The 14,541-nt window shown below is 46.7% G+C and overlaps 2 protein-coding genes across 2 annotated transcripts in view; both read left to right on the top strand.

Moving 5' to 3' along the window:
• itprid1 (ITPR interacting domain containing 1) overlaps positions 1 to 14,541 on the top strand; it is a 51,405-nt gene that overhangs the window by 26,544 nt on the left and 10,320 nt on the right. The window contains exons 13-17 of the mRNA XM_083772265.1: positions 411 to 471; positions 3,774 to 3,898; positions 4,955 to 5,343; positions 9,489 to 9,859; positions 10,604 to 10,941. Coding sequence (XP_083628391.1) covers positions 411 to 471; positions 3,774 to 3,898; positions 4,955 to 5,343; positions 9,489 to 9,859; positions 10,604 to 10,941 — 1,284 coding nt within the window. The remainder of the gene's footprint in view (positions 1 to 410; positions 472 to 3,773; positions 3,899 to 4,954; positions 5,344 to 9,488; positions 9,860 to 10,603; positions 10,942 to 14,541) is intronic.
• On the top strand, positions 5,350 to 9,503 carry LOC310862736 (uncharacterized protein). The gene is made up of 3 exons (XM_083770799.1): positions 5,350 to 7,844; positions 7,974 to 8,027; positions 9,489 to 9,503. The coding sequence occupies exons 1-2, from the start codon at positions 5,366 to 5,368 to the stop codon at positions 7,997 to 7,999; spliced, it is 2,505 nt and encodes an 834-aa protein (XP_083626925.1). The 5' UTR covers positions 5,350 to 5,365; the 3' UTR covers positions 8,000 to 8,027; positions 9,489 to 9,503.

Below are 14,541 nucleotides of genomic sequence, written 5' to 3'. Positions count from 1 at the left end.
GTAACCTGCAACAGTGGGCGTCTAAATATTGTGTGCACCTCAATTCCCCCACACAAAATAATAATAATAATAATAATAATAATATCGTTGAGGTGCCCACTCTTCCATGCCATACAGGAGAATTGCCTTTTCCCCGAATTCTCCTGAATGTGAATGCAGCATTTTGAGGTGAATTAATTTGTCATCTTCAAAATAGCTGATCTCCAAGCTGTCAACATGTCGCCCCACGACGCGTTGTGAGCTTGCAGATCCGCATTTATTTTTGCTATTTGCCAAAAGTACCCTTTTAGGGGATTTCAGACCCTGCCTTTCTAACCTTCTCTGCGCGTCCCTGATCAGATACTTCTGGCTTGCAGCACGGCGCACAGTCAAGCATAATCAAACTTGTATGTGTTCGTTGTTTGTTGCAGATTCTCAGCTTTGATGAAGGCAGCATCACTGGCAGCTACACTGGAGGAGCTGACAGCACAGGTATGACATCAAGTATGAACAGTACTGGACAGTGACTAAGTACTTGATTACTGTAAGGACTACTTCACTTTACACATTTCCAACCTTATCTTCATATAATTGGTCCTCGTTCATTCTCATTATAAGATTGTTTCATCGGTAGGTGGGTTTTGTCATTTCAAATAAGATTTCAACATTCATTCATTCATTCATTCATTCATTTAAGAACAAACAAACAAACAAACAAACAAACAAACAACAAACTTTCCAGGAAGAGAAAGGCTGTTGTTTCTATTAGTTTGGTATCTCCATCTAAATGTATGATGTCATTGGTAGGCACGTTTCTGAACTGTCCACTGACAGTTCACAAGACAAATAATATACTTACCGATACTCAACTTGTTGACTGTCATGTGTGTATCAGCAAATAAGATGCTTTTCGAATAAAGATCTGATATTTTCGGTGGAGAAGAAGACAATGAAGGGGGGGGGGGGGGGGGGGATTATAGATTTCTGGGCGACCGGTCAACTAAGTATATAAAGTTGAAGTGTTTAAAAGGGCTCAGTGGAACTCTCTCCTATTTGGATAGCAAAGTGATTTCCTTATCAGTCAGTCCCTCTCTCTGTCTCTCGCCCTTCCTCTGTGGCGCTTGTTTCTCAACAGCTGTTCTAAGTCTTGACCGCGTATCGGATAGGAAACGGTAGCCGAGACGAGGGGCGCTTCGATTTCTTGTCTTGTCTTTGGCCGGTATATGTTTCAAAGTGAAATGCAGACACATGCACACATAGAGCGTGCCTGAGTGGATGTCTGACTCATTTTGTTTAAACACTATCCCTGGCTTCTAGTACTGTATATACAACATAGGATTCCCCCCTTCTCTCTCTCTCTCTCTCTCTCTCTCTTTTTCATCCTTTTATAACGACAGGGATGAAATCAGTCTCCGTCAGTGCCGTTGGCTGTATATAAACATCAGTCAAGTTGATTTGCTCCATTTGGAGAGAGCAGAGATGTTTCTTTATATTAAAAGATTTATTTTTGGGCTTTTTATGCCTTTATTGATAGTACAGTAGGTAGACAGGAAATGGGGGGGGGGGGTCTTTTCTGACTACACATACATCATGTCGTAACTCCTACTATGAGCCAATTCCTTGTTTGACCCCTCCTTGTTTGACCCCTCAAAAACCCGGATGTGTGTCTCAAAGAATATGATTATTGGCAAAATCACAAGAGCGGTTGTTAATTGTTGCAATTCCCTGCACTACAATACTTCACCATATGTTGAAATAAACCCATACAATATAACGTGTGGGTATCCTAATGTAATTCCAATGGTAAGCTGTTGTTTTCACCCAGTGAAGGAATGGCACATTCGTATTTCGTCCACGCCTTGAAATACCCGTATGTGTGTCTCAAAGAATAGAAAGAAATGGAAATACCCAAATGAAATAAACATACCTCAAACATTTTTACTTCATCGTGCAGAACTTGAGTAAATGTACTTAGTTACTTTCCAGTGTTTCCACAAAGTTCCATTAGCTGCAGTGCAGCGTGGTGCGGTTCAGGAATGCAAACACACACATTATCAGCCTCAGGTGATTTTCATAATGCGTTGCTGCTGTGCTGTGTGCAAATAGAGCACGTCACAGCGCAGCTTTCCTGTCACTCATGCAAAGGTGTAGATTCGAACATAGATGGTGGAGACGAGAGGGTCACTTCAGTTCCATACTTACTCCAGGGGGAAACATGGCATATCTGCACTCTCACCTGTAGAAGAAAGAAGAAATGCGTTCTGGTAAATCAAGTTTACCAAGGGTAACTGGACTAAGCATCAGATACTTGTTTACAGCCAGGCCCACATGGAGCATTTCATGGTAGTGGTTCAATGCCTTGTCCAAGGGCACTTCAACGGTGGTAATTTTAACGTGTCGGACCGCTGATTCGAACTGGCGACCTTCCGATATCTAGCCCGCTCCGCAATCCACTCGGCCACCGCTGCCTGTACCCTAGTCAGTGGTCAGTGGTTCTCATCCTTCCCACCCTGACAAGCACCTGGAATGTAAGATTACAGGCATTACATTGTTACAGGACAGATTTGAAAGAAACCAGTGTTTCACATTTTTCATGTGCCCTCTCGCAAAATGACAACATAAAATGCACGTGTATAACTTGAATTACTCTTTATATCAAGTAATAAATAATGTAATAGTATTACCTTTTAAAGGAGTAATACATGGATAGTAACTTATTACTCTTCCTTCCTCCTCTGTATTTTAGCCAACACTGAGACACAAGTGCTTTACATAATTATGTCATAAATAGGTGTTTAAAAACAAATAGGATATTCAAATAGAGAGACAAAACATAAGATAAGATATGCATTATGCCTAAATAAGGAAGCAGCTTTGAGCTGAGGTGTTTTAATAAAAGGCATTGCGTTTAAAAGTGCAAGGACACTTTGGTAGAGGTTTCGGTTGTGTATACCTTGTCATTAATCCAAGGATTTATTCCTTGCCTAAATTCTACAGAGATGTTAAACATTTTCTTTGAATCTAATCCCACAGCTGTTCTTTTGGTGTTATATATTGTCAGAATCAGCTTGGCTTGCATTTGTTTTGCTAAAAGAGTGAGTTTGAGAGTCAGTGAGATGCTAGTTTTGGATTCTTAATTTCTATTAACAATAAACTAGTTACATCATGACAAGGTAAGTACACAACTTAAACCTCTACCAAAGTGTCATTGTTCTTTAAAAGTAGTAATTGCAACAGATAATCAAATTAATAAATTGATTATAAAAAATAAGCGGCTATAAAAATAAAATAGTCTTGTCTTTGATGTGTTTCCAAAATGTACAGCATTTGCGAAAATAGCCGATCTACATGCTCACATACACAGCTCACACAGTGTTTATATACTTATAGATCTGCTATATTTGATGCACAACACCGGAACACAAACTAAATATGAATGAGGCTTTTATAAGCTGCTGCAGATAAAGTTAGTTTGGAAGTGAATGCTTTAATTCCTGTGATGTTTTTAACATGAATGCTCAAAGATAACTCTTTGCTTTGAAAAGAGTATCCTTAATGCGGTTGAAAACACGTTTATCAGATTTCTATTGCATGTCGGGCAAGGAATGTTGTACAATATTTATATATCGTTTTGTCCCCCAAATGGAAAGCATTATAAAATTGTTTATATAACGCTGCCTTCTTCTCTGAATACTGAAGATTCTGTTCTCACTCACTAGTGACCTGCTTCTGTCTGTCTGTCTGTCTGTGTCTCTCTCTCTCTCTCTCTCTCTCTCTCTCTCTCTCTCTCTCAGTGAGGGGGGGTGTACTCAGAACTAACAGTTGTCAGTCAGACAGCAGTGGTTTCATGGAGGAGCCGTTCATTCCCTGTCTGTCCCAGCAGGGGGCACTCTTGCCGCCAGGACCCCAAATCATCAAGGTTTATATATATATATATATTTTTTAACACTTTAGTTTTAAGTAGTGATGCACCGAATATTCGGCCACAGAAAATGGCTAAAAATGCATTTTCGGCCTATTCGGTTTCGGCCCAAATTGGCAGAAAATATATCACGAATAGTGTATGCAATTAATGCATTCAAAAGAGCTGAATAACTTTTTATGGATCCATAATAGTGATTATTATTTAAGTTAAGTTTTGCCATAACCATAACATAACATTTGTAGAATCAAAGTCAGGTCTTAATGGGTTAAGTGGGGATACTAAAAGCGATATTCAGTTTCACTTCATACCAATGATACTGTGCGGGTGTAGGTATGTTAAGTGATAACCACTTTCAACATGGCATTATAGGCAAAAGCTTTCGAAATCTTTCAAACTTTCCAAACATCTACAAGCTTGTAGGTCAACTATCTTCGCTATTTGTTGTACAACAAAGTATATAATAGTTCTTAAGTGGAATTCTGGACTAGACCTGTCTGGCTGGAAACATTGTGGTTCCAAGGACTGCACTTGACTGCAGGACTGTGTCACTGTCATTACCAGGTGATTGAGAGATTATTTATTCTTTACTTACTCTGTATAAACATACTATTTTAACTATAGTGATGCACCGAATATCCGGCCGCAGAAAATGTTCGGCAGAAAATGGCATGGCCTATTTGGTTTCGGCCCTAATATTTCGGCAGAAAATATATCACCGAATAGTGTATGCAATTAATGCATTCAAAAGGGCTGAATAAATGTTTCATGGACCCATAATAGTGATTATTATTTAAGTTAAGTTTTGCCATAACCATTTATTTTGCCATAAATCAGGTAGCTTTAAGGTACGGCCATGACAGCAATGGTAGGAAAAAAGATGTATAATATATTTTATAATATCATTTTATAATATATTTGGTATTCGGTTTTCGGCCAACTGTTTCCTATATTCGGTATTCGGTTTCGGCCAAGAATTTCCCTTTCGGTGCATCCCTAGTTTTAAGCTTGGCTACGTCCTGTTATTCACTGTGTCTTTCTGTCAACATGCAGGCCCTGTCCAGCCTGTCGGGAGACAGCATGGACAACCAGCCCTCCACTCCACCAGGAGGCAGCACCCACAGCCCGGCCACCCTGGAGGGTTCATCCTCTGGGTCCAGCTTGTCGGGAGACAGCATGGACAACCAGCCCTCCACTCCACCAGGAGGCAGCACCCACAGCCCGGCCACCCTGGAGGGTTCATCCTCTGGGTCCAGCTTGTCGGGAGGCAGCATAGACAACCAGCCCTCCACTCCACCAGGAGGCAGCACCCACAGCCCGGCCACCCTGGAGGGTTCATCCTCTGGGTCCAGCTTGTCGGGAGACAGCATGGACAACCAGCCCTCCACTCCACCAGGAGGCAGCACCCACAGCCCGGCCACCCTGGAGGGTTCATCCTCTGGGTCCAGCCTGTCGGGAGGCAGCATGGACAACCAGCCCTCCACTCCACCAGGAGGCAGCACCCACAGCCCGACCACCCTGGAGGGTTCATCCTCTGGGTCCAGCCTGTCGGGAGGCAGCATGGAGAGCCAGTTCACAGTGAGGGACAGCTCCTCTGCGCCTCCCTCCCCCTCTCTCTTCCCCCCGCCCCCCGTGCCCACCTCCTGTGACCAGGGGACGTGTGTCCCTCCCTCCTCCTCCCCCCTGCCTACCTGTCCCCCCGTCAGGAGGTGTGATCTGGAGTCATTCAGCTCGCCCCCAGAGGAGGAGGCCCCTGCAACCTCCTCTCCCGCTTGCCTCCCGACTGCGTCTGTGTTCACGTTCGATCCTCCTAAATCCTCATCGCCCGAATCAGAAGACGCATGTGCTCAAGATACTTTCTCCCCCGGCACCTCCAATTCCCTCGAAAGAGGAGTCCTCCGGCCTCCGTCAATTCAATTCAAAGGAGCTTTATCCACGTTCGTGATCGATCCCAATCTGTCAACATCGCCCGATTCAGACGATGTGTTCCTTTCCAATACCGTAGTAGACACAGTTGAAGAAGAAGATGGCGCTCGTAGAACAGAAGTTGATTCTCTGGCCCGTTCTCCCAGACTGCATGAAGCGCTTCCAGACCCAACAGGATCGGAACTGTTTGCAAAAGTCAAGGAGGAAGAAAGAGGAGGCCGTATAGCAGGACACGAGGACGTACAGGCGGAGTGCTGTACCTCCCCATGCCCTGCGTCACCATCCGACTCCTCTTCCTACGGAGGGCTGGAGAAGGGGTTGCAGACAGCTCCCTGTGCAAAGACTCCCTCCTCTCCATCGCTGACACTCGATGTGTCGGCCCCTGCAAACTCCTGCCCGCACGCTGACTCCTCGTGGAGGAGTCCGGGGAACCCGGCGGAGACAAACGTATCTCCTCTCCTACGGATGAAGGATGAGCCGACACCTCCCCCTGCCCCACTCCTCCTCGCCACCTCCCCTGACGACGTGCAGGAGCAGCACCCTTGTCAGCGTGCCTCCCTGTCCCCTCCCTGTCCTTTTCAAGAAGACAATCTCCCGACGGAAGCAGCAGCTCCCTCTGATTCGGAAGAGCGTGTCCCCGAACCTGCATCCCTTCTCTCCGCCTCCTCCCCTCCTCTTCCTTTCAACGTTCCATTGCCGTTGATTTCTACGCACCACTCTGGAGAGTGTTGCGTGGAAAGTGACGACAACGGAAAGTCCTTCTTCCATGGTGAGGACTGTCATCCCCCAGAACTGGCCCCCTACTCTTTGCAGGGGGGAGACCTCCCACCTGTCCCCTCTGCGTTCCAGTTGAAGGGAGGTTGTGACAAGCCGGTATTCCAATCGCAGGCTCATTCTCTCAGGCCGCATGATGAGCTTCCGGGCCAAGCAGGAGAGGAGCCTCCCCAATCGCCCTGCCACCCCGCTGAACCCCCGGTGACGGATACGTCCAGCGAACGCATCCCAGGTCCTACTACAGAACACGTGCCCGCAGACGCCTGCATTGTATCCGACACACGCTGCCATAATGGCGATGACATTGCGGACACGGGCCCGACACACCCCCCTCCTGACGTTATTAGAGGTGAGACAGATCACCTCTTCGCCTTGGGGCCAGAGGACGTCCCTCGGCCACAGGGGGGAAGCGGAGAGGAGTGGCAGGACGGGAGCAGAGCTAATGCTGCACAGAGCAGAGAGATGGACCACGTCTACGGCTCCGAGGCGGACGGTTCTGCAGCTCAGCAGACAGAGGCGGCCTCGCAAGAAATGGTACATGAAGAATCTGCAATCGAACCGGGCCAATTGGCGGTGGAGCGGTTCGGAGAAGTACTAGAAGGAGAAGCGCGGGACACAGAAGCTACGGCGTCGCAGCCGCGCTGTTCCAGAACGTGTGTCTCTCTGGAGGACGACTCGCAGCCCCGTTTTCCCAGGCCGCGTGACGAACTCAACGAGCGTTTCGGAGCGGCCGTAGAAGTGTGCGAAACCGACGGTGCAGACCTGCGGCCGTGTTCCAGGGCGGCCTCTCTGGAGGAGGAAGTGGACTCACAACCGACTCCGTGTGGCGAGTGTCCGGGCGACTCGCAGCCCTGCGCTCCCACACCACGTGCCGAGCGTCCGGGCCAAACGGGAGCGGCAGAAGACAAAGACGGAGCACGTGAAACGGACAAAGTCGAACTGCATGTCATCGGTTTCATCCCCTGTGATGATGAAACTCCGGAACCGAAGCGTAGCGAAATAATAGCCGGCCCGGGACCGATAGAGGTCGAGAGCCTAGACATGGTGTTTGAAACCTCGGTGGACGGCTCGGACGGGAACGGCGACTACGGCGACGTGGACGCCATCTGCCGGGAGTTGGACTCGGACGGGTACGTGTACTGGGCGGAGCCCATCCACGTGGCCTCCTCGCCCTCCCCCAGTCCAGGGGAGGAGGAGTCAGGGGGCTCTGAGGCCACGCCTACATCTCGTTCCTTACTTACAGGTAGGCACGGCCAATAATAATTCTGTTATTTGTCATTATGCAATTTCAATTTGTGCCGAAAACACAATTACATCGTTAAGCGCAATTATTTTCATGACAATGAATCCTCCTTACAGGCAAGGCTTACAGAGAAAGACCTTCTACGTCCACAATGATGCTGGAATCTTCTTCAGCTCCATCAAGGTTATTTTGGTTTCATTTTTTTGTTTACCCTTTTTTAATTACTAGTTTAGTTTAGTTTTTATATTGTGAAAAGGCTTATTTCTTTATTGTCTCCACCAGGCCGAAGGCCTAGGGGGAGAGTATGTTTTGCACTCCGTCCGTCCGTCCGTGTGTCCGTCCGTCCGTCCGTCCGTCCGTCCGTCCGTGTGTCCGTCCGTCCGTCCGTCCGTCCGTCCGTCCGTCCGTCCGTCCGTTAGCAGCTAATCTCGGCCACCGTTAACCCGGTCGATGCCAAATTTTGCACACACACTCCCTGGATGCCAACGATGAACCTCTGCCCCAAACTTTCCAGAACGGCCTGTTATAGCGCCACCAGGAGGCCGCTTTGTGCAAAACAAGTTTTTGCACAGTACACCTACAGATTTTGTCCAAACATCACGCAAATTGGTACACAGTCTCTCTACAGCCATTCAACGAAACCGGTCTTTCAGATTTCTCACACCATCCTGATTGGTTAAGATTGGCTTCCAAAGTTCACAGGAGTGCTCAGTTTCAAACAAAATACTGCAAATCATGAACACATCGCGTGATTTCCGTGAAATTGTGCACCCACATTCCCACTAGGCTGAGGACAAAATGCCACATGAACAATTTCAACTCAGCCTCAAGGTGGCGCTATAACTGGCCAAAAAGTGTTTTTACCTCTAACTGCACGGATCTGTGGATAGCTTTGTATGCCAACTCCCTAGAGGCCAAGGAAAAACCTTTGTCTGGAATTTTTCACATCTGCTCTTTATAGCGCCACCAGGAGGCCGACATATGTAAAACACATTTTCTATTATTACTCCTTCAGATTTTATCCAAATTTCACGCAAATCGCTACACATGATCTCCATAGTCATGTGATCAAGACAGGTTTGTTTGATTTCTCATATTCCATCCTGATTGGCCACGATTGGCTCCTACAGTTTTCAGGAGTAGCAAATCGCCACAACTCCTCAACGCAGCGTCCGATTGCAATGAAACTGTGCATGCATATTCCCACTAGGCTGAGGAAGAATCCTGGTGGAGACCTGTGCCGATTGGCACTTTATCTAGTTTTATTTGAGTTGTAGTGTGTTAGTTTTTGTTTGTTTGTGGTAACAGTTCAGGGGCGAGAATAAAAAAGCTTCTCTTTTTTTTTTAAGCAAAGATAGCCAGGTTGTGAGCTTGCATTCCTGCTATTTAAAGGAATTTAAAATGATCATAATGATAATACTGACAGTGACAAAGACTAAAACAAATGACATTTTCTCTATGATTTTAGTTTTGTATTAGTCTTAATTCGTTTTCTAAACTCACAATACAGTTTCAGTTACTCATTGTTTTTTGTAAAAACCTATTTTTGTTTATGTTTCAGTTAACTAAAATGTTGGTTCCTTTCAATTCTAGTCCTAGTTATTCAGTTTTAGGTGATAACGCTGTGCTCCTCTCACCTAAAAGGACCCCGCCCTCCGCCCGACTCAGCCTCCACGACCGGGGGGCAGCTGTCAGAGCGACGCCCTCCGTCTCCGTGCAGATGCCTTCCATGCCGTCCTCGCATTCCGTGTCCCACATCGTGCACAGGAAGGACGTCCCTTACACCTCCTCCGGCTCTAGACCCCTCACCGCCGCCCCGGTGGCGCTACCCGGTGGTCCTCCGCTACCCGGTGGTCCTCCGCTACCCGGTGGTCCTCCGCTACCCGGTGGTCCTCCGCTACCCGGTGGTCCTCCGCTACCCCTGGACACCTCTAGCCCTCTGAGCGCCGTGCAGACCTGGACCGACCTGCAGATGCAACGCAACATGCTGTCCAAACAGACAGACACGCTCCAAGGTCAGTGGTACACACAGTCTGACCCCCCTATTCCACCAAAATAACTTTGGTTTTTGAACTGGTTCCTTTCTTCATTGGTTTATCATGGTTTATATCACATCTGCATCTTCCAAACTGAATAGTGACATGCATACTTCCCACTTCAGGGAAGTATTTTTTGGTTCCAGTTCCAACCCAACTAGTATTAATTAATGTTGTTCAAAATTAGGCAGGACAAAATGCCGGAACTAGTTCAACCCCGGTGGAAAAGGGGACACTGCTTTGTGTCAACAGCCATCACACTACACCACTGTTTCCCCAAACAATGGGAAAAGGGGACACTACTTTGTGTCAACAGCCATCACACTACACCACTGTTTCCCCAAACAATGGGAAAAGGGGACACTACTTTGTGTCAACAGCCATCACACTACACCACTGTTTCCCCAAACAATGGGAAAAGGGGACACTACTTTGTGTCAACAGCCATCACACTACACCACTGTTTCCCCAAACAATGGGACTGGACCTACAGTACTTGTCAGTAACAGAACCGTTTTCATAGGTTCCCTACAATTTTTCCCTACAATCGAAAATGTTCAGTAATGAAAACAATTGTCAACAAAGGAAATTCATAAGATCTAAGAAATTGCTTATTAGTGAAAATAGCTGAACTATAAGCTCACAACGTGTCGCATCCCGAGCTTTTAGATCGCATAACATTAATTAACTGCAATCATTAACACTGAGTGTAATCTATCTAAGGTCCTCAGACCGGCCCAAGCGGAGGATCGACTGCGAGGCCGCTCATGACGTCACGGGGCGTGTCGGCGAGGAGACACCAGGGTCACTTCTCGTCCGCGCCGTCTTTCCCCTCGGCTCCGTCTAGCGGCTGGCCGTCCACTAGCCTCCCCTCCGCCTCCACCGGGACAGTCCAGACCAAGTCTGTCTCCCTGGACACGGGCCTGTGGCCGGACGAGGAGGACGAGGACGAGGACGAGAGCAAGGACACGCGCTGGGAGGAAGCGCTGATGAGTGGAGCTGCATGCTGCTGCACCTGCGACCATCGCCGCACCAACCAGCCAACATCCCATAGCTCACCCGTAAGTGACACAACCCTTAACCCATTCTGACCTGAGATCAGATTCATACGAGGTTTCCACCGGACACACACTGGTCTGATGAACCCATTCTGACCTGAGATCAGATTCTAAAAATGTCAGTCGCTCTTCGATTTTTCAAAAATAGCAGACCTACAAGCTCGTATCGCGCCACTCGGTGGCGCGATATGAGCTTGTAGATCTGCTATTTTTCAATAGCTAAAGCATAACATGATGCCGACACCAAAATGGGTGCCCGGTCAGAATGGGTTAAGGCCGCCTCAGACGGGGATCGAGTGACGCAGGCGTTCTCACTTGCTTGACCACAATCCAGCTCTATAGGCGCCTGCGGGCGCATGGTGAACGACAATTTCACGTGACCGCCCCTGCTTGCATCAACGCACGTCAACTTCTCTGTGCATCTAGAATAGTCACCTGTCACTCATTGATACCAACGTGCTTCATACGCTTCCTGTGTGAAAAGGCCTTATGCGTGTGTGTGTGTGTGTGTGTGTGTGTGTATACAGCATTTATATATATATATATATATATATATATTTTTTTTTAAGAGCCCAGTGTGTGTGTGTGTGTGTGTGTGTGTGTGTGTGTGTGTGTGTGTGTGTGAGTGAGTGAGAATGGCTTCTCATTCTGTTCATTTCCGACCTTGCGTTATGAAATTCTCAATTAGAATCAACACATTCAAGAGCAGGAGAGACTAGAGAGTGAGCAGACCGGTTTCATGCTGTGTGTCCCGGGTTCTGACAAATCTCTCTAGATGTGTATCATGTTCTGCCCGGTTTGGCCGGGAATGTCCCGATTTCAAGTGACTTTAAATGTCTCTAAAACACCCTATTCTCAACATTCACTTCAAAATTGTCCCAGTGTTCGCCCCAATTAAAATAATACCAGTTGTTTACCGCGGTTGCATAGACATTAATGTTCTGTTTATGTGCTCAAAAACATCGGAAAACACCTGGAATGCATTGCGTGTCTTGATTCAACTCTGATATTATGTGGCAATCAGTCGTGGACGATAATGTGTCCTGCAGGAACGTGTACACGACAAATGTGCACGACATTGGTTTAAGGGTCCCGATTTGGGGGGATGAAAATATGCTCATGCTACAGTAAAATGACCGTCCCCCATCTTGATAAAAACACCAAAATACAATTTCAAAAACCTCTCAAAGAAGTTGTCAAAGGTCGTGAATATACATATAGCCGATCAACAAGCTCACAAGGCATTGCGAGGCATGAGCTTGTAGATCAGCTATTGTCACTTATATTTTTTAAAGTGTCCCAGTTTGTTTTGGGTTCTTGAAAATACGGTCACCCTATCCTAGCTTGCTACACGCCCTAGTTCTCCCTGGTATGTCGGGGTGCTGCTGTTATATGTATCATCACAGCTGGTCAGGCTCTATGCTATGACAGAACACTGACAACGTCCTCTCAGAATAAACTGAAGGCTCACTGTTTATGTTACGTAATGCACAAGATGGCAGGGAAGACTTAGTGGTCTGTTTGTAGTGAAGCCTAGTGGTCTGATCTTAATGGGCAGGCCCCGGCGTTTGATCTCTACCACACCCACTGGAAGTGCCTATCCCTAAGTGAGACAGACAGACAGACAGACAGACAGACAGACAGACAGACAGACAGACAGACAGACAGACAGACAGACAGACAGACAGACAGACAGACAGACAGACAGACAGACAGACAGACAGACAGACTCAGTCATCAGGGGAACCTAGATGACAGCGATGTGACAATTTAAGGACTTTTAACTGTGTTATGACCAATTTTACCAAAAAAAGAGGGACATTACTGCGTCAAAAGAAATCAACAAACTTTACTATAAAAGCTGGTCAAACAGTGTAACTTGTAACTTAACCCCCGTTTACACTAGTGAAGCCCAATACAATCTCACAGCACACAGTGGGTGTGCTCCCCCTGACAAGCCTGGAAAGAGAACAGGAAGAGAAACAACACGCATGCGAATGAGCCATTCATATGGAAATGTATCCTGGCTACAGGAGGCCCGCTAGCCCAGGGGCCAAGGCATACATGCCTATCTGTGCCATCTTCAGGGGTGTAGTTCATGCTTCACGTGGTACCAAGCCGTCCCACCAGTCTTTTGAGCTAGAGCCCGCACACTCACCGGTGTGCACGTGCATACCAGCGAGACTGCATTCCCACTGTCACACTGCTCCATGTAGGATAGTACCTAATAGTATGCAGTACAGTATGCAGATGTGTTGTTGATAGGCAAAGCAATAGCTACCAGTGAGAATGTGTTGGTCCCCAGCCAAGGCATGGAGTTCATTTCTCCTCTTGTTGTCTGTGCATTTCAACATGGGAATAACACAGACACTTAGCTTAACTTAACGACAAAACACAGCTGAAAAGACATTTTATTTGCTGCCTGGCCGTTATCTTGAATGAGATTCACAACAGAGGGAAGCAGCACAAGTATGTTGAGAAACATCCAAGTGTCTTTTGCAAAAATACACAAAACATCTATTGTTAATTACTGTATAAATATCTCCATTATGACCTATGCTCCAAACCAGTGGTTTTCAACCCTTTTCAGGTCTATTATTTATTCGGAATTTGAGCCACGGTCCACCATTTGATGAGGGTTTCTCAGATCCTAGAGTATTTTATTGTCGTATTTTAAACTGGCCAAAGTAACCCCCTTGTACAAAAAAGGGAGTAAATTAGAACCCGGCAACTACCGACCTATTTCTATTCTAAGCTCCATCTCGAAAGTGATGGAAAAAATAGTCTATGAACAGGTTGAAAAGTATCTTGCCACTAATAAATTGCTGTACGAGTTCCAATCTGGTTTCAGAACATCCCACTCCACTGACACATGCCTCCTCTATTTGAGCGACCACATCAAACACGAGGTGGACGCTGGAAAATACTGCGGCATGGTCATGCTGGACCTCCAAAAGGCTTTTGACACAGTGAACCACTCCATACTGGTTAACAAGCTTAAAGCTATTGGTTTTGATAGCACATCAGTGAGCTGGATGCAATCCTACCTGGAGGGGAGAGAACAGATGGTGGAGGTGAACGGAACACTGTCCCCTCCCCTCCCAGTGAGCTGTGGCGTCCCACAAGGAAGCATACTAGGGCCTTTACTGTTCCTAATATATGTTAATGACATGACTTCAGCTTGTGACTGCAACTTGTTCCTGTTCGCAGATGACTCAGCACTGCTGGTCTCGGACAGGAACAAACTGCAGGTTGAAAAGACCCTCAGCTCTGAACTCGGTAGAATCTGCACCTGGCTCGCTGATAACAAACTATCCTTACACCTGGGAAAAACTGAATCCATCCTCTTCGGATCAAATAGTAATCTCAGCAAGGCAGATGGCTTCTTGGTTAGAGTGGGTGACAATATTATCACACGAAAAGATCAAATTACCTACCTAGGTTCCATCCTGGAGGCCAATCTTTCCGGTGATAAGATGGCCACCAACGTAATCAAAAAAGTAAATCAAAGAACAAGATTCCTTTACAGGATCTCCTCACTGGTCAGCAAAAACACCTTGAAGACCTTAACAGGAGCCCTCGTACAAGGTTTCTTTGACTATG

This window comes from Protomyctophum parallelum (assembly GCF_964188405.1).
Source record: "Protomyctophum parallelum genome assembly, chromosome: 8".
Lineage (NCBI taxonomy): Eukaryota > Metazoa > Chordata > Actinopteri > Myctophiformes > Myctophidae > Protomyctophum > Protomyctophum parallelum.
This window is presented reverse-complemented; position numbering and strand designations above follow the sequence as displayed.